Source organism: Coenobita brevimanus, chromosome 51 (genome assembly GCF_032717465.1).
Source record: "Coenobita brevimanus isolate Jiangsu-jjx chromosome 51, ASM3271746v2, whole genome shotgun sequence".
Classification (NCBI taxonomy): domain Eukaryota; kingdom Metazoa; phylum Arthropoda; class Malacostraca; order Decapoda; family Coenobitidae; genus Coenobita; species Coenobita brevimanus.
Genome location: NC_137004.1, coordinates 526,752 through 552,636, shown reverse-complemented (window position 1 = coordinate 552,636; position 25,885 = coordinate 526,752). Strand labels below are relative to the sequence as shown.

Below are 25,885 nucleotides of genomic sequence, written 5' to 3'. Positions count from 1 at the left end.
ATCGGTATAAGGGAAGATGAAACTCTATTCATAGTTTTATTTCTTGCTTTGCATTTGTATATTTCTGTACGCCAACCGCATATATATAAATTTGTGTGCCTGTCATTTTTTTTTTTTTTTTTTATATAATTTTTCTGTCTGTCTGTCTGTCACCTCTAGTCACAGTCCATCTCTCCGGCAGTGGGGAAGTTAACAGTGAACGAACAAGTTACACTGGAGGAGGTTGAGGCCCAGGAGTCAGGTCGAGTCAGGTCCGGGGGCAGATGGTAGCCAAAAGGAATGCGAAGCCAGGTGGAGAGTGGCGGTTATCGTGCCCTACAGAGACAGAGCAAGCCAGGTGAGTCACGTCAGGAATCATTAACATAAAGTTTTCTGAGTTTAAGTGTTATCAAGGGGCGAAGTCAGGTGCAGGGTAGGGTCAGGTTCGAGGGCAGGTGGTAGTGCATTGGTTAGCACGTCCAACACGCAGCTGAAAGAGCCTGAGTTCGTGTCTGGGGTTGGTCTGACTGAAGGACCCTGTTTCCTCTTTGTCCTTATTAGACCAGAAGAATAAAGCAGACCTAGATGTAAGAACGACCATTACGATTAATTCTAGGGGGAAATAGAAATCAGTAAACACTACTATTCTTACTTAATGATCCCCGTGCAGTCGATACGTATTATTTTAGGTCTCTTTCTCCTCCTCCTCCTTCTCCTCGTCCTCGTCCTCCACCTCCTTCACGAAAGCTTCTCATCCCCAGGTGGCGCGTTCCTCGGCCACATGCATCCCTTCCTCCAGCAGCAGCAGCTCAACTACTCCATATACCTCGTGGAGCAGCAAGGTGAGGCAGGGGTGAGGCAAGCTGGGGTGAGGTAGGATGACGGTGACAGGTTGGAGTGAGGCAGCAGAATGAATATAAATACCTTCAATCCGATGACGAATTATTCTTCCTGCTTACAAACTATTTTACCCAGTACTTATAAATGCGCTCCTTGTGGCTGATAAATGGTCTCCCTGTGTGTGAGAGGGAGACACCTATATAACTGGGCGGCTTTCAGACTTTCTCCTCCTCCTCTATTCCCACAAAGAAGGACGGTGGATGACAAGAAATGAACGACTCAAAGCTGCAGTCTATTAGGTTCCCTTTCGGATAAGCCAACAGCAACAGCACCACAACAACAAAATAACAACAACAGCAACCACAACAACAAAACAACAACAGCAACCACAACAACAGCAACCACAACAACAACAACAACCACAATGAACACCACCATCACCAACAAAAATAGGAACAAGAACAACAAGAACAATAATACCACCACCACCACCAACAACGACACCACCACCACCACCGATAAAACCACCATCACCTCCACCACCAGCACCTTCAACAACAAAAGCACCACCACCACAATCCCCCCTCATCATCACCACCACAGTCACCACACCACCACAATCATTACCACCACAGTTCCTCTTTCTCCAGGCCAGGCCCCATTCAATCGAGCTAGTCTTTTCAACGCTGGGTTCCTTGAGGCTTATAAGGAGGGCCCCTGGGATTGCTACGCCTTCCACGATATTGACATGATACCTGAGAATAACCACCACCTCTACCACTGCACGCCACAACCACGACACCTCTCTGTCGCTACATCCACGCTTCAGTATAGGTCTGTAGTGATATAATTAACCCTATTCAATTAAAAGCCATAAGGGGTTTGTGATAGTTAATAAGAACGACCACCATCTGTACCACTGTGCACCACTACCACGGCACATCACTTCATTCATGCTTAAGTGTAGGTCTGTGTGTCTATTTAATTTACCCTCTCATGATGGGGGTAACTCTGGCAACTACTAAACTGGGAGTAAGTTATAGGAGCTTAACCCTCTCTTCCACAACTCCCCCACGACTCTACCTGCGGACTCCCCTGCACCTAGTTTTCCTTACCACATTCAAAGCTTTGTTCCTCTTCTCCATTGCTACCCTACATCAATCATTATAGTGTCCTTTTCCTTTTCAAATGTAGCTCCATATTTGGGAACATATTTACTAACACCCTCAATGCATGCTTTCTTAAACTGAATAATATATATATATATATATATATATATATATATATTATTTACAGGCATATCCCAGCTCAATGATGCAATTGGTTAGGTAAAAACCTATCACTACATGGGGTATCATATCTCGGGGTAGATTTAAAATGTCAAGTATAGGGATGTGTTTTTGAGCCTTGGGTTTCCCCCCCAACCAAGCCCTAAAACCACCCAAATGAGTCCAAAAACAAGTTTCTAGCTAACCTAGACCCTGAAATAGCTTTAAAACAAGCTAAACTAAGCCTAAAAGTCGTTTATAACTCAACTAAACCCAAAAATAAAATCTGAAAATCATCAAAAATAAGTGTGGAAAAAGTCAGACTTAGTAAACTGTACCCCAAAATGACAATGTTCACCCCACCCATGACTAAAACACATTAATCTTAAGTCTAAAAGCAGTTTATAAATCAACCTAAACACAAAATTTAAATCTAAAATATCAAAATCAGTTTTGAAAAAACAAAACCAATCGTTATACTGGGGTTCGGCCATCGTTCGGCGGGGTAGTGTGGTATTTCTATCACCACTGCTATGCCGGGGTATCGCATATAGGGTTACCATATCTCGGGTTCTGCCAGTATATACCAACAATAATCCCTCATTTATCCGGACATAATAGAGCCAAAGACGTGTCCAGGTAGTGGCAACATCCGGATAATTAACATTATTCCCTTACCACACCCAGACCCTACCTTTACCCACCTCCAGCCTATACCTAACCTATTTGTACAGTACCTATGCTTAATTTGGCAGTGTTTTCCAGTCATTCAGGCATATTTAGACATCAAAACACACAAAGGAATGTCCAAAGTAACAATAAACACCAAGATAACTTTGCAGAAAAAACACTGCGAACTGAAAAACACCCTACACATATATTACTGGATGTACAGTACCCCTCGTCATTTTGCCAGTGTTTTCCAGTCTTTCTGTCATATTTTGACATCAAAACATATATAGGATTATCCAAAATAATTTTCAACACCAAGAAAACCATGAAAATAAAAAACATTGAAAACCAAAAAACACCCTACCTATAAACCACTGTCTGTACAGTACCCGTCCTAATTTTGGCACTGTTTTTAGGCCAATCTGACATATTTAGACCCCAAAACACACATAGGAATATCCAAAGTATTGCTAAACACCAAGAAAACCATGAAAAAAAAAATCAAAACCAAAAAACACCTAACATATATTCTACTGTATGTACAGTACCCCTTGTAATTTTGGCACTGTTTTCAAGTCAATCTGCAATATTTAGACATCAAAACATACTTAGGAATATTCAAAGTAATGCTAAATACCAGCAAAACCATGAAAAAAAAAAATTTTAAAAAAATGACACTACCATATGTACAGCATCCCTCCTGATTTCAGCACTGTTATCTGGCCATCCTGTCACATTGAGGCATCAAAACACACATAGGAGCATCCATATTAATGCTACACATCAAGGAAACAATGCATAACCAACCAAAATCCACAAAAAAACCTGAAGACGGTTTCAAAATCTGTTATCTGTGATGAGTGATTTCTCCTGGGACTAAAAAAATTCCATGGTGAAATAAGCCACCGGAAATTGGTTATATTGGTATACATGTATGCCAACATCTTTGCTGGTGTTTATACAATATGATAAGCTAATAAAAACATATAAAACTGATAAGTAAATGTACAGAAATACAGTGAGAATAAAGTGTTCAGGAGTATATATATATCCATCATCCAATCCTACATTGCCCCATGAGAAGTGTAGGAGCCCGGGGCTAAGCAGTTGGTCCCGACATTTAAGATGAGAGTGACCAGCCTCACTCATCCCTGAGTGGCATTACATGAGCATCAACCCTAACCACCCCCTGGCTATAAACCTTCACCGGTTCAATCCAACTGGAGAGCAATAATTACTCACTAAACCACCCGCCATAATTTGGTTAAATGGTTACCACCCAGCGTAGTAAATGGTTTCCTGCTGTACAGGAAACCATTTGGCTTGTCACTCAGTGTAGAGTCACCCACAGGCAGAAGGAAGAGGAAAGAATGAAGGAAAGAAAGACAGAAGAGGAAGTGTAAAGTTACCCATAGGAAGAAGGAAACGGAAAGAATGAAATAAAGGAAGACAGAAGAGGATGGAAGGAAAGAAAGATGAAGAAGAGAAAAGGGGAGACACCCGACAGCAGCACTACAATGTGTGATTGGATGGTGAGCGCCCCCACCTACCACAAATATATATATATATATATATATATATATATATACTCTGTGTGTGTGAGACAGACAGACAGAGAAATGAAGGAGTTGAGCACAAAAGCCCCTGAACATTTACTCAAAGAATTAGGCAGCTGAATAATGAAGAGGGAGCCTATAAGAGCATCACAGAAAAAATCACAGGTTGAGTGGGGTTCCCATAGCATCCCACAGGAAAATTGTCATGTGGTACTAACTACAAATATTGGGCAACATACTGACAATATCATGATAGGGTTGCAGGGACCTGTGAGGTATTGTAACTGGACACAAACAGCAATCCACTTTCTCCTCTGATCTCTGAGTCTGGAGTGATTCCTTACATTACCAATTAAAATGCCTCCATGTCATTCCATGAAAAAAAGCCTCATCTTCAAGGTGCTTTCAGAAAGGAAGTATAGATAGAGAGACATTACTTTTCTGACGTATATTTTTACCCTCAGGTTACACTGCTATTACTGTGCATGACATCTGATATTAGAAATTTTTATTTAATGCTTTTTACCAATCATTACCAGCATATTAAGCAGTACAAAACATCAATTTTGACTATGTCAGTATATTATCAAGACTTACCCATTTAAAAATAGTACAACTTTATGTACAAAAATATTACAGTACATAACAAAGGGGGTCCCAAAGAATACAGGACAAGGAATTCTCAAATACATTATATATATTTACATTGCATTGACAATACCAGCATGACACAAAGACTGGTCAGGATTCTAGCTGGAAAACTCCTATTTGGTTGGAAATAAAAGAGGTCACAATCACTATGTATATCATGTTAGGTTTTTTATTTTCATATTTGGGAAAAGAAAGAAAGAATATACAGGGTGTCCTAGGAGGAAAGGGTATAACTTTGGGAAATTATATATGAGTTCATTCTAAAAAAAAAAAATGCTATATCAACATGTGCCGAACTCCCAACCTTTACGAAGCTAAAGATACTGATGTCCTTATGGGGAAATTATGAGGGAGACCATTTTCACCCATTAGGTCATCAGAAATTGTGGCTGCTGAATGGTTCAGATTTCGACACATGTTCATAGAACATTTCGTTAAGAATTCCCTCACCAATCATTTACAAAAGTTATACCCTTTCCTCTCAGGACACCCTGAGTGTGTGTATATACAGTATATATACTGTATATATATATATATATATATGTATTCTGGCTTTGGGTGTTCTGGCACCTCTTACAAAAATGGACAAAATTTTTGAAAGGACACCTAAAATTCCTGAGCCCATCAGACTAGTTCACTAGGCAGCCACAGAATGTTGGAGTGCAATCACTTTCATTGCTTACACTGCATGTCTTGGTGGTGACCCCTGTATTTTGTGATTCCTATCTCATTTTACTTACATTTAACTCTAGCTATGGCCTCCGAGAAAGATGCAAAACGCCCATCTGTTCCATTACAGACAAACCTCCTTGATCCTGGTTAATTGGTCCACTAAATTACTGCAATGATGAAACTACCTCAACCAAATTATACAATAAATGGGAGTGTTAATTTGTTCAGAGTCCACAAGTTTACACTACTATTTTTTTTTTCCCCTACTACCTGAATAAAATCCACTAAAAAGACTGGATGGATGGGATCAGCAGTCTTTACACTGATTCTGCTAGTTCCATTCATGAACAGGCAATAGTTTTCTATTTCTCCTAATTAACTTTGTGAGCCTGCACTGTTATCAATGCATTTTGTCTGTGAAATAGAAATTCTCACAATTAATTATACAAAACCATCAGTATTTGTTCTTGTAAATATGACACTTATCAAATTTCTTATTCTTTTAGTTAAGTTTACCTTTAAATACTATATTACCACTTCGGTTTATTCTCTGTTACTACCATAATCAAATCAAAAGGTTATTTCCATCAATGATATCCACTGAGACAATTTATGAGTAAGGAGTAAATAAAACGTTATGACATTTCAGGGTTGTTTGCGTGTGGCAGCAAATTGTCACAAGGCATGCCATTACCAGAGTAACCAATAAAGAGCTACCCAGTGACCTACAGCACTGGCCGTCCATATCTTTACCAACAGTTTCACTTGCCTGTCTGATTACACTGATGTATTTAAAGCTCTTTGGGGGAGTTAAATGCATTAAGACATGAATTTGTGCAACGCATATGGTACTGGTTCATTGACTGCTTACAATACACAGAAGCAAATGGAAAAAAAACAGAAATTCTATTCAGACAGTGATTTTAAGAAGCAAATGAACATTAGGATAAACTAAGAAAGATGGCAAGAATACTGACCATGACTGAGTCATGATGGAATGGTGTTGATAGTGTCTGATAAAATGGAATTGTAAGGTAGCTTGATAACAAACCAGGCTCAGCCGTTACATAAATATTTACATTAGAACACCAGTGTGAATACAATGGAGGATTGTCGGTCAGAGATGTATTGGTTAATTATCATATATGTCTTATGCTGGTCCCTGTTGAATTTATCATATGTGACATGTGACCTAGGTTAGTACAGCAAGGCTCTGGAATCACGGATGCTGGAAAATTGTTGTTGTTTTATACATAGTAATTATATAGCAGTAATTTCTTTAAATGAAGTACAGTTAAATCATCAGTGCAAAGAACTAAATACGACCAGCTTCTTTGAGTTTGCCAATGAGACTATCTACATCTTCAACCTTGATACCAGCTGCTCTTGTAGGTGGATCAACTACCTCCACAACCTGGAAATGAGGAGATGTATCCACACCAAGGTCTGCAGGTTTCATTTTAGCAATTTTCTTCTTCTTGGCTTTCTGCAAGGAAAATAAAGATGTATATGTAGTGGATTACAAATATGGGCCTTAAAAATAAATAAATAAATAAATAGTGAGGTCTTACTGTATACTGGCACTCTGACGTTTACTTAATATTTTCTGTAAAAATTTTACAAAATAGGTTTCACCTCGTAAAGATATAAGCAGGAGTATGTGCATCATCGCTGACTGATAAGATGCATACTCTGTTGTCACTTCTTAGGGCAACTGTATACTGATAAACATGTCTTTTATTTACCTTTTCGTGGTGAACAAAGGAGACGTGGTCAGGCAGTCCGGACTGCTTCTGGCTTTATCGGACTTTCTCTAACATACAGTATAAGAATTTAGTCTGGCAGCTCCTCAATTTCAATAAGAGCGAATTCCAGTATACTGAAGTCCATCAAATTGAAGTTTTACTGTACTCTGCATTTTATTCTGGCTAATACACCTGACCCACAATATTTTATTCATCTCTAGAGAGACCTCATGGGATGAAGGGGTTAAATATCAGTTTTCAATATTGTACTATCACCAATTGTTATGTCCAGATTTAATTAACAGTAATGCTACTGCATGTTTTAACTGTAATATCTAATACAGCATTATGAAAATATATTAGTCATACTTCAACTTACCTCTATGTGGCACAGGCTAACTTGTTTCTTTACCAGTCTTCAGTACTGCTAAGTACAGTGCAAGTAGTCCTCATTACAGTTAGCCTTTTTTGACAACCCCCCCCTTTCCTATTTTGCTGTAAAGTCCTCAGACTAGTAAAAAAAAAAAAAAAAAAAAAAAATGCCTAATAAAGCTTCACTGCTGCCCGTGAAGTTGATCTGCTAGTTCTCTCAATTTACAGTATCAACAATATGTTAAAAAGTTTGATATTTCAGAAATCATTTACTGCTTATGAGGACTGCTTGTACTGGGTATGATTATTAGTGTAACCATCTGACTATGCCACATACCATAATGTTAGGGAGGGTGGCATAACGGGGTTCATTGAGCCTTAGGTCAGCTGAAATTACAGCTGGAAGCTTCACCTTAATGGTTTCCAGGCCACCATCAACCTCTCTAGTTACTTCCAACTCTCCATCCTTCTTCTCAATCTGTCGAAACACATAGAACTCATATTGAAGCTCAATATTAAGCATTTCTTTTTAATGGAATATCAGTTTGTTAATCAAGAGAGACCAATTAGCTAATGACAGTACTGTGCACTGTATGGAATCCTAATGTCTCTGACATGAAGATATTAAAACTAAAGATTGCAACAAACTGTAAGCACTCCATTAGCTAGACACTCAAATGATGGTTGTCCTTCCCCCTTCCCCCCCTGATCTCACCACTCATTGCTGCCGATAATGGACAGGAGTTTAACAGATTGGTGCAGTATTTTGCAGATGTCCATGGTGCTGGGATATAAGAGAAGGTTACTCAAGTGATATGGTGAATGCAGAGACAAAAGGAAAGGTGAAGTTCTTGACTGCAATGACAGAGAGTTAACTATACAAAGATAAGGCAGAGCAAAGTAGCACTGGGAATGATCTGCTGGTGGTGTGAAGGCCTTCATAAGAGAGATGGTTGGATATGGTGGCTGTGACAGATCTGTTTCCACACTGCACGGCATATGGGGTCATGGCAAGGTGCACAGAAAATGAAGGACGCATAGCCCCCAGGAAGATGAGCTGTGTATCTGAGATATGTATGAGTAACAGTCTCAGCCTGGACACTGACTACTTGGTAAATGTGTTTGATTTCCTTGCCTGGGAGGGAGCGTTATCCAAGCCCAGCTACCACACCTTGGCTTCGTGTCACTCCTGTGGTAGTAAAGTAAATCCTCTTTAAATCGAACCTCATTAAACTGAACTTCAGCTATACTGACCACCTTCATTCTGTTATATACTGAACCATGCGTCAATACAATGAGGGGACAAAACTACCAGACCGAACAAAATGCAAAGAAGGAGTAGTTTTTGTTACATTTCTGTATTACTGATTATTACTGCAGGAACTCCTCTACGTACATAAATTCAAGTAATATAAGTTCGGATATGTAAAAACTACAGAAATTTCAAAGCTAAAAATAACAAAAATAAGTATTCTACCTATTTAAAATGCGTTCCAAGTCCTACTACTTCATTAGTGAGGCATCAATTCGTGTCCGTGCATGTCCTGCCTCTCAGTTAGTTATGCCAGTACACATGTGGTAACTGCTGTAGCAGGAGGTTCAAGGTTGTTTTTCGTTATCTTGATCTTCGGCATGTCGCAAAAACGAAAGAGTAGTGGTGGTGGGGAGAGAAGCAGCAAAAAATTACACACTACAAGTATACCCCGATACATGACACCTCTAGATGCAATACCTCAGCTTAACAATGGGAGTAGATATACAGTAATCCCTCCACTATCTGACGTAATAGAGCCAAAGGCATGTCCAGAAAGTGGTCCTGTCCGGATAGTGGGCACCAGCCTCCTGGACTTGTACTTATGGACCCTAACTCAGAAAAACACCTATACAACTCCCTCTGGACATGCATAGCACCTATTTAAGAACCAAATCACACCAATAAGGGACATAAAAGACTGAAATAAATGCAAAAGATCCATAAAATGAGTTTTTGAGGTAGGTTTATACAATATTAAACATTCAGGGTACTTACAAGTCCCTGGCTCCTGGACTGGTAGTTATGGACCCTAACCTAGCCTAACTCAGAAAAACACCTCCCTACTGCACATGCATAGCACCTAAGACACTACATATTCACACCAATAAGGGACATAAAAGAGTGAAATGAGGTGTTTGAGGTAAGTACAGTATGGAAAATACAGTACAGTAGAGTACAGTATGAAACATTCTGCCTATTTACAGCAAGTCCATGGCCATCTCGATGAATAACTGCCTCCTCTCAGACTCTGACAGTAAGAAGGATTTCCTGAAGCACTTGCAGTACACTGTTCATGAAGTCTTGCACTGAACTTAGTCATTCACACTCAGAAGTCCATTCTCTTCACATTGCGCACTCTTGTCTTACTTATGCTCCATTGTAACTTAATAAGTGTTGCACTCTCCACTTTAAGTCTTTCCACTCATAAAACTAATTTCAGAACAAAACACACAAGTTAATTTACGTTAAATTTAGTTCAAAAATTGTTTGTCTTTTCACTCAAATTTCTAATTTCTTAACAATACTGTACTGTATGCACTGTTTTTCTTTCACTGCACAACACTAAATTCCTGTGTGGTCTAGTGGAGTTCTTGCTGTTTAATCACTGTCAGAGTCTGAGAGTATCACTGGCAGGTGACCTAGGGGTGCGTCGCTGGGTCGTGGTGACGGCGTACCCACTGCAGACGACTCAGAAGACAGACACAAACTCACGTCGAGCGGTGACTCCACCGTGGCTGATGTGCTGGGCTGTGGCTCGGAGCATGAAGGCCTGTCTTGGGGAGGCAATGGAGTGGAGCCAGGACTGGGCACAGCCGGGGTCACGAGCATGAAAAAGCTGTCAATCGTTGATTGATGCAAGGAACGACAATTCTGACGATTTATGATGCGCTGCCTGAAAACATGCACTTCCTCCACAAGTCCCAAGGGCCCCATCTCCCTGTCGCAGTCTGGGTGTTCCAGGTAGTCCAGAACGAACTCTAGGTGTTCCCGGAGTGCTCTCAGCTTGGGGATGGCTGGAGTTGTGTCATGCTGAGAGGAGACTGCATCATCGTCGCCGTCCTCGTCGGAATCTTCAGGCTGGGTACTGACACCTGCAACTGAAGATGAGATCTCAATATCAGACAGGGTCTGATACCCAGGATCGCCCTCGTCGTCATCCAACCACTCACGCACTTCATCCACATCAACATCGTCGCCGTGCGCACGTAGACATGCATGGAAGTCATCCACGTCAAAACCTAGGAAATCGTGCTCCACATCCGTTCCGAGAAGCAGACGAGACCAAACCATTTTCTTGAGTCTTGACAGGGATTTCCTTCCATGTACTGGCCCTGATGTAAATGGCAGACTTGATGTTGTAGCGGCGAAGGTTTTCCAAAGTCCGCTGACCTTGAGTGTCCCGTCCCTCCCTGCGCTCGTCCTCGTCCTTGAGAACAACCATCACCTCGTCCAGGAACTTCCGTCGGTATAGCCGCTTCGTTGCCACAATCACTCCTTGGTCCATTGGTTGGATGAGAGCAGTAGTATTAGGTGCCAGAAACATGCACCTAATGCGGTCATTCTCAACCACCAAGTCCTTGTCGCACAGGTGGGCAGGTGCATTGTCGAGGAGAAGGAGGGCCTTTACCTGTTCACGAGATTCCCAGTTTCTCTGTCTGGTAATGTATGACCTCCTTGACGAAGTGACGGTGAAACCAGTCTTTGAAGATCACAGCTGTGAACCATGCCTTCAAGGAATGGCACCTGACGACAGGAAGGACATCCATCACCCCACGAAGACACTGAGGCTGCTTTGCACGGCCAACAATAATGGGCTTAAGCCGGTGCATGCCGTTAGCATTGGCACAACACAAAGCAGATAGCCTTTGCTTGGAGAGCTTGCGGCCAGGTACACACTTCTCCGTCTCCTCGGCCAGAGTGTTCGTAGGCAAAAAGCGATAGAATAAACCAGTTTCGTCAACGTTGTAGACTTGACCGAGAGTGAGGCCCTCTCTGTCGATCAAGCTCTTCACCTTGTGCCGAAACTCCTCTACTCCATCCTCGTTAGCGTCCAAAGCTTCGCCTTGAGACTTACGGTTGGTAAGGCCATGTCATAACTTGAACGTGAAGAGCCAACCTTCGGATGCCTTGAAGTCTAGGGCGTTGTGAAGCCTCGCGAACTTCTCAACAGCAGCCTTCAGCTCCATACCACGTACCATCACACCAGCAGCACGTTGCTGTCGATTACAAATCAACGTGGAGCGGTCGACTTCAGCAAACTTGAGAGTAAACATCATCTTCCCCTCCACGTTGCGTTTGCTTTTCGACGAGAAGTCAGCCGTGTACTGCGTGAGTTTGTCTCGGGATCTCTTAATATCAAACAAAGTACATTGGGCCAGGTTGAACTCACAAAGGATGCGTGATGAAGACCATCCCGCATCTACTTTCTCCAATATCTCCCTCTTCTTCTCCAGAGTCAAAACGACTCTCTTCCTCTTCTCAGGCGGCGGGGCCATCATCACTCACACGAAGGAGAGGCACGAGAGCAGCAGGAGTGCCTGCAGCAGGTAAAGCACCACCACAAAAGCGAGCACGTAGGCAGCCATGACAACGAGCGTTCACTCACGACAAGAGACAGGCGGAAAGTGGGGAGGATGCAGGGGCACTCTAGCGGACATCGGAGGAATGACGCACCACAACAAAGCTGTCCTGCGCCATGTGCGCTAAGTTCAAATTATGGGCGGGAAAAAGTCGGATTTTTTTCTAATTTTTTGCAGTTTTCGGACCATTTTGGGAATATTGGATCCCGGGACAATTATGTCCGGTAAGTGGGGATGTCCGGAAAGTGGGCGTCCGGAAAGTAGAGGGATTACAATACAACCATACCCTGCCTATCGATGGGTTTTTATTTTTTTTTTTTTTTTACCAATTTTGAGGATATTTTTGACTAAAATTGTGTATTTAGGTTGATTTATAAACTGTTTTTAGACATAGATTAATATGTTTTAGCCACAGGTTGGGTGAACACTGTCATTTTGGGGTATAGTTTACTAAGCTTGATTTTTTCAAGACTTACATATGACAATTTTCAGATTTCAAATGTTGGTTTTGGTGAGTTATTTACTGGTTTTAGGCTTAGGTTAGCTTCTTGTACAGCTGTTAAGCCATTTAGATTGGCTTTAAAGTTGTTTTTGGACTCATTTGGGTGGGTTTAGGACCTGGTCGGGGGGGAAACCCAAGGCTCAAAAACACATTACTATACTTTACGTGTTAAATCTACCCCGAGATATGATACCCTGCCTAATGATGGGGTTTTACTTAACCAATTGCATCGTTAAACTGGGGTATACCTGTATAACTATGGAAACAAAAATGAACTTCATTAAGAGAGTGTAGTGAGGAGAGAGAGAGAGAGAGTTATGTGGCATGTGTGTTTGGTCTAATGCACTTATGTAAAAATTTGATTTATGTAAAAGCAGAAGAAACCAATTATAGTAAACCCTCAATATAACGAACTAATTGGGGATAGGGGTGAGTTGTTACATCCTAAAGTTCGCTATATCCGATGGTCGTTAATAACCGAGGGATTACCGACCCAAGGTCGCTACAGCTATGGAGCCGTTCAGTCATACGTGTGCAACCACAATTTACTCTATGAAGTTTCACATGGAGAATTCAATGGTTTATGTAGTTATAAGGTACATGTACAGTAAATACTGTCCTGTATGAAGTTGTACATATAAATACAATGCCTATAATGTAATGTAGTACTGTTGCAGTACACTTACCATGCCAGGGAGCAAACTTCCACTGGATAAAGCGACCAAAGGTTGCTATATGTGGCGGAAGGTCGCTCTGGAAATGGTGGGTCGTTATATCCGAAGTTCACTATAAAAGGGTTCGTTATATCGAGGGTTTACTGTACAGTAATCACTCATATCCAGACGTTAGGCTATGGCACACCTAATGTCTGACTTGGCTCGTATCTCTGACTGGGGTAAAAATAATCCTGTTGTTTTCAATGCATCAAAGACTCAGTTTTTACACCTATCAACTCAACTAAATCTTCCACACGAGTACCCACTAATGTTTCATAATATCCAGCTCAATCCTGCATCATCCTTGAACATGCTTGGGGTTTCATTCACTCGGGACTTATCTTGGAAAGATCATATTACATCTCTTGTAAAATCTGCTTCCAAGAAATAAGGTGTGCTAAGCCAACTCCGTACCTTCTTTACCCCTGCACAGTTGTTGACTTTATACGTGCGTGGGGAGGCTCCCCAAATACAGCTCTTCTCAATAGCGTGCAGTCAAAGGCTTTTTGTATCATTAACTCTTCTCCTCTTACTGGCTCCCTTCAACCTCTGTCTCTTCGCCGCACTGTTGCATCTTTATCTCTTTTCTATCGCTACTTCAATGGTCAATGCTCCTCTGAACTGTCTGCTTGCATCCTTCCACCTTTATGATGGGTGCATAGCACCCGTCTGGCCACAAACTCACATCCCTTTTCTGTCCATCTCTCTAATGCAAGAGCAAACCATTACTCCCAGTCCTTCATTTATGCAACAGGTCAACTCTGGAACTGGCTCCCTCTTTCTGTATTTCCTACTTAATATGACTGCCAGTCATTCAAACACAGTGTGTCCAGGCATCTCGAAACGAACAGATCTTGAATTTGGCTCTCTTTTGTATTGTGTTTTATTTTCTCTTGGAGGGAGTGGTTTGTGGGCTCCTGGCCTTTGGTTCCTTCTTCTTTGCATTAAAAAAAAAATCAAATCAAATTATAGCATCTGGTAATAGATAGATAGATAGAGCGGTGGCTCTTCCCTCCTCAATCAACTAGTCTAATGTTGATGTCATGTTATTGATGTCACTTGAATATGCTGATATCACTTAAACAAGAATTGCCTTTTGGTTAGTTCATTTATTCATTCATCATCTAATCCAGTGTTGCCCCACAAGGAGCGTAGGAGCCCAGGGCTAGGCAAGTTGGTCCTGATATTTAAGATGAAAGTGACCAGTCTCACTCACCCCTGAGTGGAATTACATGAGTAGTAAACCCCAACCACCCCTTGGATATAATCCTGCATCGGTTCAATCTGACGGGAACGCCTTAATTGCCCACTAAACCACCAGGCGCCATAATTTGGTTATACGGTCACCACTCAGCATAGTACAGTAAATGGTTTCCTGGTGTACAGGAAACCATTTGGCTTGTCACTCAGTGTAAAGTCATCCATTGACCTAAGGAAGGATGGAAAGAAGGAATGAAGAGACGAAAGGGTAGGCACCCGAGAGCAGCACTACATCGAGTGAGTGGACAGTGAGCACCCCCTACAACCACTTTCTGGTTAGTTTATTATATAAATTTCACATCAGTACACATTTTGCTTATGTTTCTGATACTTACAATTACTGTAACCATACTAGTTGACTGTATAATCATATTTCAATAAAAATCGCACAAGTAACAGTTCTCACTTTTCCAGTAATGTGTCTGACAGTCACATTTTCCTTAACAGCTCAACAGTTATTAGGAATAATCACATTTGCTGGGTACGGTTATGATCCTCATCTACTGACATACCATATTACTGATATGAAGCACTCCTTGCTTGAACCAGCCAAATCACAGACTTATTGAAATTACTTATGCCACATACAAGAGGGGGTAGCATCTCGGTAACATTCCTAACGCAACTTTTGAAAATCTATATTGCATCCACATTAAAACATATAAACAATCCGACCTTGGTATGATGTACGGTGATGCACTGGTTATATAGCTCACAAAAACCATTTGTTTATATTGCATACTTTTGCAGATAAACTGAGAGTAGTTCAATAACTTGTCTCCGAATGTAACGTTCCTCATGAAGGAATAACCCAAGAGTGAGAGCAGTGGAAATGAGTTATCTGAGAAAAGCATGTGTATCTACATGGAAACAGAGCCTGACAAATGAGGAAGTGAAGGAGCATTGTGATGTGGATGTGGATCTGATAGCATGAGTTAGGAGTAATACACTGAGGTCGTTTGGACATGTGGAGAGTATGGACAGCAAGAAACTAACAAGGAGAGTGTATGTGAGTGAGGTGGAGGGGGGGAGATGGAGGGGGAGGCTGAGGATGGGATGAAGGGATGGGATGGCATATGAGAGAGGCAGATGTGGGCTGAGGGGAGGGCAATGAAATGGCAGGGGACAGGGGGACATGGAGGCGATTTGTTTGTGGCCACTGGGATTAAGGCATCTGGTAATAGATAGGTAGACAGACAGATAGATCATCATCATCATTAATATTACTATGATTGTGTAATTTGTGTTGTCTTTTAAACATTTAGTGTGGAATGCAGAGGTCCGTACTGATAAAAAAGATTGTAGTGAACAAATGTACAGAGGCATTCCTTGCAATTTACTGATTAAAATCATGATCTTACCTTGGAAGCAAAAGTTGCTTGTGGCCAGTTGAGGATAGCAGCAGTCATCTGAGCTGTGGCATTGGCGTCATCATCAATTGCCTGCTTGCCGACAACCAGAAGCTCTGCCTGCTCCTGTTCTGCTAGCTTGGCTAGTATCTTTGATACATGTAGAGGTTCCAACTTCTCCATCTCTTTGGCTGGTACTTCCACATGAATCCCTCTATCAGCACCCATTGCCAGTGCAGTACGGATGGTTTCCTGCATATAAAGATATATATTGCTGTAACAGAGATGCTGGCATGAAACTGATGGCAATGATTTTCCAGATCAAAAATTATATACATTACTGTATGAGTTGACAATTTCCCACACCACAACCACTGAGAATACAACAGGAATGCTAAACACCAAAGATAAGGAATGAGAGGTGTGGTTAATGGTCAAAGTAATAAGCTGGTAATTCTGATATTAAAGGTTTCAATCTCAATGAATCAAGGGAAAGTTGGATTGGTATTTGAGTTATTATTCACACACATTCATAAACCCATCAGCATGGCATTTCCACACCTGATGCTATCAATACAATATCACACTCCCTAGTCTCAAGAAATGCAAAAGCAAGTAGTATACAGGGTGATTCACGAGTTTTTCAGGAAACTCTGGGAAACGCAAGTTTATGCAATTCTAAGTATAAAATACTCTATAAGTATAGGTGTTTAATGTAATGGTTTACACGTGGGGAAATTTTCAAATCTGACAGACGTCAGACGTACAGAAATGACAATGATTAGGTGGATGTGTAGTGCGTCCCTGCGTGCAAAGTCTGGGGGAGCTGGGTTTACGATGGAAGAGTTGAGAGGTAGGATGGGACTGGAGTGTATTCGTGTTGTGATGTGGAGAGGTAGATTGAGATGGTTTGGACATGTGGAGAGGATGGGAGATGATAATTGGGTGAGGAAGGTGAGAAGTGTTAATATTGGGGGTGGGGTTATGAGGGGTAGACCGAGAAAGACGTGGGACGAGGCCATTAAATGTGACCTCAGAATTAAGGAACTGAACAGGGAGGCTGCAATGGATCATGCAGCATGGAAAGCCGCCATTAGGTGACCAAGGCCGACGCATGCAAGCATGTTGGAGCCTTTAAAAACGAAACGAAATGATGTCAGCGAGAGACAGCCGGGCTGGCGGCGACCTTGCTGTGTTGCCAAGTTACTCAGTTTTCTTTTAAATTTTACACATTGTTCTCATTCTGAATTACACTATTCTTTCATTAATTATCACATAAGTAACTGTTCTACATAAAAAAGTATGTCACTTTAAAATGACAAATAAATCTACTACTGCAGGAGTAAACGTGGCATATCAGTGATACAAGATGAGGTACCTCAGAGCTCAAACTGACAGTTCCCGCCAAGTGCCAGGCGAGTGTGGAAGGCCTGTTTATTCCAGGGATGGTTTCACCCACATATCACTACAATGCCATTCACTTTTACAAACATGGAGTATGCAGATATGATTTTTACCTGTGGGTTCTGCAATGGCAACGCTGAAGCATCAGCAAGGGAATACACACGGAAATATCCAAACAGAAGGAGCCCAGATGTAAAAGTGTTTTACCAAGTCTACCAGCATCTCTGGGACAAAGGTTGTTTTCCTGGAGCTGGAGCCACAGCTGAACGCATGGAGAGGCAAGATGAGGTACGACGCATAGTAGGAATGGTACATCGCAGCCCTAGCATCAGTACAAGAAGAATTTCATCCCGACTTAGTGTTCCACACGCAAAGGTACGGAGAACATTAAAGCGGGAAAGTCTGCACCCACATCACATACAACAAGTTCAGCATCTGATTCTGCTCAACGACTGGATTTCTGTATTTGGCTAGTAGATCATCCTCAGCCATGCAAGTACATTTTATACACTGATGAAGCCATATTTATCCACAGTGGATCACATAATACTTGTAATACACATTGGTGGTCAAAACAATTTTTTTTTTTTTTTTTTTAATAACAGAACAGAGGAAGGAAAAACAAATGAATAAAAAAATTATCCATACACCAGATTACTGGTGTCCTCTGTTCATAAAATATCTGTAACAGTTAGACTTGAACAGCTGTGGGCTGAAGTTTGGAGGGAAACAACTCTGGGGAAGCAAGTTCCAGAGAGATGCAGTTCGGAGAATGAAAGAATTCTGATAGGTAGAAGTTCTGAAATATGGCTGAGTGACATTCCAGTCATGAGCGCTACCAGATGCCTGTGTAGCACGAGGGATTGCATGAAGAGGTGGCACCATGGATGCAACTTCGTCCGAGCATTTGCCATAAAAATATCTGTGAAATAATGCAAGGGAGGCAACATTCCTTCTTACTTGTTGGGGAGGTAGTTTATTTGTAATGGCAGGGTTGTTAATAATTCTAATAGCTTTGTTCTGAATTTCGTCTAGTTGTTTTAATGCAACCTCTCCACATCCATGCCACAAGGGTGAGCAACATTCAAGCTAAGAGTGCACATAACTCTTATAAATAGCTAACTGCTCATCAGTGAAGAAGTTACAGACTCTGTACAATAATCCAAGTTTCTCTGAGGCAGTTTAGCAAGTGATCTAACAAGAGAGGTTCAGCTGAGTGCATTGTTAAGTGAGACACTGAGAATTACAATACTTTTGGAGATGGGAATATTACTAGCACTGAAGGTAATATATGAATCTGGCAATATCTGTCTATTAGCAAATTGTATATACAGTACAGTATATGGTAAACACTTTCACATAAATCCACAAGAATTTTATGAAATATGGTACAGGGCTAATACTTTGGCATGAATCCGCTAAAGTCAAAATTTGATATGTAAAGTCGCTGGATTTTGCAACTTCTCTGCCAAGCTGGCAACACTAGAGTGGACTGAGCAGGACAAACAAGGGGAGCTCAAATGCAAGCCATGGGAGAAAACACAGGAGGGGTTGTGTGAATGGGAAAAAAAAAGTCATGTGGAACCCCATCAATGTTTTCTGGCACTTCTCAGATGCTTTTGAAGAATGACCATCTGCTCTCCGTGAATAACCGAACCTGGCAATGGTGGGCCCTGCAAAAAGGAGGGACTACTGTAACCCCCAGGTTCCCCTCAACATACCTTGCCAGTGTCCGGGGATTATCCCAGTGTTATATGAGCAGGGGTTTCAGCTTAAGGTCCCCCTCTGCATTCACACCATAGAATTGGTGAGGCAGTTTTTGGCTGCCATAAAGGCTGGCACTCATTGTGCTTCCTTGCTAATATAAGTCTTCCAGGAGATTCGTTTTTATATAGGCCCATAACATCAAAGATTAAGACGTGTTTGTGAGTGTTCCTCTTCCTCAATGCTCGGTTTCAGCTTGGCAGAGAAGGCCTCAGCTGCCATGTGGTCAGCACTAGCAACCTCCCTATGCATGGTCACATGTCTAAGGCCAACAACCTTAAACTGCTTGAACCACCCTGTGCTTGCCTTGAACTCCTCCTTCTTCTCCAATCCTTTCTCCTCTTTGAGATCCTTTCACAGATCTTGACTTCCGGTGCAGATGAAGCTACAATGCAGGGGTAGCTTAGCTCTGTTAGGTCAACCCACAGCGTTAGGAGACGCTCCAGATACTCCATAATTGGTTCCCTATTTTTTGTTTGCCACTTAGCAGTCATGGTAGGCACACTGTGACACTGCTGGGACAGCCTCAGATTTTTAAATTACATCAGAGACCATGGACTGGGGCAGCTTAGGGTTTCGGCAATCTTCCTTGCCCCCTGCTCATTCTTATGGTGCTTAAGAATGTCCAATTTCTCACCAAGAGACAGGCTATGCCCTACACTTTTGGGGTTGCCCTCAGTAGCATCACACTTTCCACTAGTGGTAGCAACAGACATGATCTCCAAGTCACAAGTTTTACTGTAGTATTTCTCCAACAAAGAAGTTTTCTCTCCCCTTAACGTCACACGTTGCACTATATGTAGCACTCTTGCACTGATGTTTGGTGACAATGATGGTGTTTTGATGGCCTCGTACACACAAGATGGTTCGTGACACAAGGAACACTAGGTAGACAATCACAAGCGACGGACACGTAAGGAAGTGGCCGAATGAGACATAGACAATCACAGCTGCGGGACATGTAGGAAAGTGGCCAAATGGGAGTCTTTTCAAAAGAATGGCCCGAAGGAGGTCGAAAACACAGAGGCCTAAGATGGGTTCTGCACATGCGAGCACTAGGTGCCCATCTTGGGTAAAAAAAATCTGACTGTCGGCTTGCATGAAGCACTGTGTCCACATAGGATTGTCGTACATGGACATCACAATTAACATACTGTATAAGCAAATTCCACCACCTTTATACCAAAACTGGGTATAATATTTACTTCACCATTCTATTAATTTATTACATGCCAAACTACAGTATACAGAGACGTGACTGTACTGAAGTGGGCGGTAACCATATAACATCATGGGATGAAGTGAAACCTGCTACAGTAAGGTACCATGTTTCACAGAATCCAGACTGGCAAAATTGTACTATGGCTGCATCCATCAAATGTTCCCGTGATTGCACATTTGCAACAAAAAAAACACTCTCGCACCCTCTGGCAACACAAGTTTCAGATTCTTGCCATAGCGATGCCAGCGCCAACACTCAGTTTTGGCCAGTTTCCCTGTGTTCAGTGTGTCCGCAAGTTGAGCGTTACACTCTCGCGTCCTTGCATGGTAACTGATGGAAATATGTCATCTTGTGCTGCAAGTGGAGCTGGAGGTGGACTGGGTGACAGTGGAAATGGTGTAAGTATATGAACCTGGAACAGCACGTGGTAAAGGGAAGGCCAAGCATGACTACCATAAAGGGGTGATAAAACACAAGTATGATGATTAGTTTTTATGTTTTATCATATATTAAATGTTACTTTATGATTTAATGTGCTAATAGCAACAATTCAGGTATCTTTAGAATATATTTAGAGTTGGAAATACATTAAGGGGGGTGAGTTTTCTTATGGGTCTAAGCCCTATTAGCTTGTTTCCCATAAGGTCAATGCCCCAACTTCAGAGGAATCAACTTTGGTGGCACTTTTCACAGTCCCTATTAGGCACAAAACCTGGTATCGTACTATAGTTCCCCGTTTAACTTCACGGAGAGACACAAATGCACCAGCTATCCAAGAACCAGACCTCCACACTTTTTCTCCACGCCTTGCTGTGGTGAGGCGCTGCCAACAGAAAAGGGAACATTGGCTCGGCACAGGATGGCCCTGCAGGGATGGTTGCATGTCCGTGGTGGATGGGTCTGCTCAGTCAGACATAGGGTGTTCAACAACAACAACCTCTCTTTCCACTAACCACACCTAGGTACTTGAACTCTCTCACCAATTCAGGACTTCCTGTATTCACCAGCCCATCACCAGTGTGATGAGCAACAACTTAACTATACTACTGTATACTTATGTATGAACAAGTGGCTTTACAACCATTACTATGTAATGCATAAGGCTTAAACCTCATAAATACTGTATATCCTTCATGTTACTGCAATCAGTTGGATGGCAAACAATTACACAGCAGTGAATCAATATACCATGACAATGCTGAAAACCATACCTGTGCCTGGGCTGGTCCACATGACACTGCAATAACTTCTTTGGCAATTTTCTTCTCTTTCAGTCGGACAGCCTCTTCAATGGCAATCTCATCAAAGGGGTTCATGGAATGCTTCACACCATCTGTTACCACACCTAATTTGTCTGGTCGCACCCTAATCTGAAAATATCACACAGTGCAATAGGTCATCCAATATGTTCAGTCATAAAGTATAGCTATTACTGTAGTTATATGCTTGGCCTAGAAGGGTGAATGGAAAGTATTGAAATGAATGGAGAAATATTTAGTGGGAAGACACATGAGAACAGTTATAAGGGACAACGTATTCTCAGTTGAGGAATGTAATTAGTGGAGTGCATCAAGGTTCAGTGTTGGCTCCTATTGTTTCTGATATATGCAAATGACATGCTGGAAGGGTTAAGTTGTTATATGAAAATGTCTGCAGAAGTTGCAAAAACTGTGAAAGGTATCCATGATAATGAAAGCTGTCAACAGTTGCACAATGATCTGGATAAATTGTGTAACTGGCAGGAAACTTGGGGGAAAAAAAAAAAAATGCAATGTCCTAGAAAGGAGAGTGTGAGAGGTATCAAAAGAGCAAGCTATAAAATGAAGGTGAAAATATCAGTAGAGCAGAATAACATGAAGTGACCATACAGGATGACCTATCACTGATAAAACATAGAGCTAAAGAAGATTGCTGGAAGCGTATAAAAACTGATGGCCTATATGAGTGTCTTTTAACTATACAAATGATATGCTGAGGGACACAGCACCTCCCATGATAAGACTGTGATTAGAATCTGCAGCAGCAGCAATATGATCACATCATCAGTTAGCAAGAGCCCTGTTGAAAGGGTACAACAAGAAAGGTTGCTGCTTCCTTGAAAGCAGTGATAAGAAACAGGGAAGCGAGCATGGAAGTGAAAAAGTTACTACACGACAGTATTGTGATACCAACTCTAACGTATGGACGTGAAGCTTGGACATTGTTGGGGGGACAGAAGTCAAGAGTGAGAGCAGTAGGAATGAGTTATTTGAAAGGAACATGTGGAGTCACATAGAGAGACAGACTGACAAAGGACGGAGTGAAGAAGCATTTTGGTGTGGATGTGGATGTGATAGGAAGTGTTAGGAGAAATACACTGAGGTGGTTTGGCCATGTGGAGAGGATGGTGAGTGAGAGACTGATGAGGAGAGTGTATATGAGTGAGGTGGAGGCCAAGGATGAGATGGTGGGATGGAGTGAAGAGGTATATGAGAGAGGAGAGTGAGAGCTGGATGCAGGGCAGTGAAATGGCAGAGGACAGGGCGACATGGAGGCGATTTGTTTGTGGCCACCCTGTACGGGATTAAGACATCTGGCAATAGACAGACAGATAGATATTCATATTGTAAAACCTTTAGCACAACTTATTGCAGGATACACCAAACCAGTCAATTAGATAATTATCATTAGAACTTTTGCCTTATGTCATCTGACTGGAGTATCCTCAGTTTCTTGGGCCATGCATGTTCCCTCAGCTGTCTGATTGCCGGAAGGTCATGGCCCTACCAGGTGAGTGACAGGGTAACTGGAGTGGCCCAGAATGATCCTCTCTAGTGAAGCGCCAAGGAACTTCAGCCACACTACCTTGGACAGGACCTCCGGACCACCGTGGTGTTGGCGGGAGGCCTCTACAAGATCCCCCATCTCAGGACCCAGATAACGAGCTTCTCGCACCATATAATCCACCCCAGACTCAAAGGAGACAGGCCTTATCTTTCCATAAAAAAATTCCCCGTCATCCAATGAGAATGCCCTCCAAAATCAAATCTCAACCCTAGCAAGGAATGATATGGATTCAGGGGGAGGATGAAATTTAGACAAACTAGCCATCTGCACACGGAAACTGAGGGCAGCTCCACTTCGCAGGAACTTGGCATGGCCCTCAACACTGTACTTTGCCTTTGGACTAGAGTTGATGGCAGAGAAGAGCACCTGAGGGTTGTTAAAGACAGGGCATCAATTCTTGGTCTGGACCAGGAAGGTTACCAAAAACTAGCCTGGGCCAGCAGAAGAGGGGGTGGGGAAGTCTGAGAACACTTCTGTGGGTGAATATCACCAGAGTGATCCATCTGCCCGCCAGACGGACTCCTGGGCCTCTTGCTGGTGAGGGGACAGGGCTCAGGCAGGTCTGCAAGGTCCATAGCTGTATCTCCGGTACCGGGGTTGGCCACAATGACAAGCTCCTCTATCCCCGAAAGGACGGAAAAATGGCTGCCGCACTCCAGCTGCTCTCCTCACAAAACCACCGGAAGAGCACAGTGGAGGAGGCAGTGGCTCAATCGGCAGGGACGTGGCCTGCAGTCTTACCGGACCCAGGTTCAAATCCCAGTTGGGGCAGGGAACAGTTTAAGGATTTGAATTTCATAAAATCAGACTTTACTGATCTTCCAGAAGTCCCACCAACAAGTCTTAAAAATACCCCCACTAATACCAATACACCAGTCCTGTATGAGACAGCCCTAGCATGTATTCAATATGGACAGTGGATGTTAGTGCTGAAGTGGTGACATGTAGAGGTGTATGGTATGTAGGGGAACTACTGGGCCTTGGGAGCAGGCTGTGAAGCCTATGAACAGAGTTGGACAAATAAAAATAGAAAGAAAAAAAAAAAAAACAGTAAAGACTTGGGGAAGGAAAGGAAAGGGCAAGGGAAGAAATGTGAAGCAATAAGGTTGCCCAACAAGCACATCTGACCAGTATGAGCTCTTGATGAGGAGTCTATTGGCACACATTAATGACCCGACAGTATGCTTTCGGTATAACTTTAGAAGTAACCAACGTTACCAATTTTCATTATATTACGTCCCTGAACTATTCTAACTAAGACTTACCTTAAAATTTTAAGCCTAGTCTGAGTTGGGGGAGCAAATTTTGTAGGAGTAGTCATATAGTGGTTTAGGTTAGGCTGTCGCTCAGTAACGGATGAATGTTGCGCCATATTAGCTGGTGCAGGCGTGTGCATTTGGTCTGTCAGGCCCTAGGTTAGGCCTACCGTAGGTTAGGTTAGGTTAGTTTGGGTTAGTTTAATGCAAAATAGTGTGTTTTTAATTAATCTTGATCTTGATTTTGGGGGATAAACCCACTTTTGGAAATCTTACTCAAAATTCCAAAAGGGGGATTTTCCCCCCAATATGAGGGTCAAAACTAATCAAAGCACAGTATTTCGCACTGGAAACCATAAAAATAATAATAAAAGGAAACGTTGGTTACTTCTAAAAATTACCTCGCTTTCTTATTTAGAGAATGATGACTTACAACTGTCCAACAAACTGAATCTGTTGTTATTTCTTAGGAATGCTGGTGTTATGGTTTTGTCAACATTATCCATCATATTAGCCTTTAGGGAAGGGTGAATGCACCCTAGACTAGCATTTCCACAAATATTAAAATTTATCTTATGGTAACACCCTGATAATCAGTAGACTAAAGAAAAAAATACATTAACGCATTACCTGGGATGGAACTCTCCCTTTCCCTCAGTTATGTTAATATAATCTGGCTATTCTTAAGCATATGAAGTTATATAAAATAATTATCAAGAAATCTACCCCAGTCAACCTGGCTTAAACAAATTTAACACGTAATAGTTCAAACAAAAAATTAAGAAAAAACATACAGTTACCTTGACAGCATAGTCAATTACCCTCTTGCAGCCAACTAGAACACGTAAAGACATTTCGCCAGTGCAACAAGTTTAGGTACCAACGTAATTACAACCCCCCGAGTGCTGACCGCTGGCACCGATAACTCCGGCCTCGTACACACTCCACAGTTGCCAAGTCCAGTCTATCTTAATCGGTTTATTAAAAAAAAGAAAAAAAAGAAAAGGGGGGGGAGAAAGTATGAAAAAAAAAAGAAAGTCAGAAAGAGGTCAAAATCTCTAGAACATTGTGCAAAAAATACTCAACCTATGATTACTGAACTATATCAGGTTGAAGTTTCACATATCCGTGGTATTAGTAACTTTCTATTACACATCATATATATATATATATATATATATATATATATATATATATATATATATATATATATATAT

General features: G+C 41.8%; 1 protein-coding gene across 1 annotated transcript; it reads right to left on the bottom strand.

Moving 5' to 3' along the window:
- Nucleotides 1-5,399: 5,399 nt before the first annotated feature.
- Etfb (Electron transfer flavoprotein beta subunit) lies at nt 5,400-25,607 on the bottom strand. The gene is made up of 5 exons (XM_080272458.1): nt 25,469-25,607; nt 21,798-21,956; nt 16,209-16,448; nt 8,093-8,233; nt 5,400-7,124 (listed from the first exon to the last, which is right to left on the bottom strand). Exons 1-5 carry the CDS (start codon nt 25,520-25,522, stop codon nt 6,954-6,956), a joined length of 765 nt encoding a protein of 254 aa, XP_080128584.1. The 5' UTR covers nt 25,523-25,607; the 3' UTR covers nt 5,400-6,953.
- Between the last annotated feature and the right edge of the window lie 278 nt (nt 25,608-25,885).

Excerpts from the sequence above, each read along its gene's own strand:
- Etfb (XM_080272458.1), bottom strand. The coding sequence starts at position 25,522 with ATGTCTTTACGTGTTCTAGTTGGCTGCAAGAGGGTAATTGACTATGCT. Across the intron at positions 16,449-21,797 it reads GTGGACCAGCCCAGGCACAG|GAAACCATCCGTACTGCACT; the intron begins GTATGGTTTTCA and ends CTTTATATGCAG. Across the intron at positions 8,234-16,208 it reads AAGCAACTTTTGCTTCCAAG|ATTGAGAAGAAGGATGGAGA; the intron begins GTAAGATCATGA and ends GTGTTTCGACAG.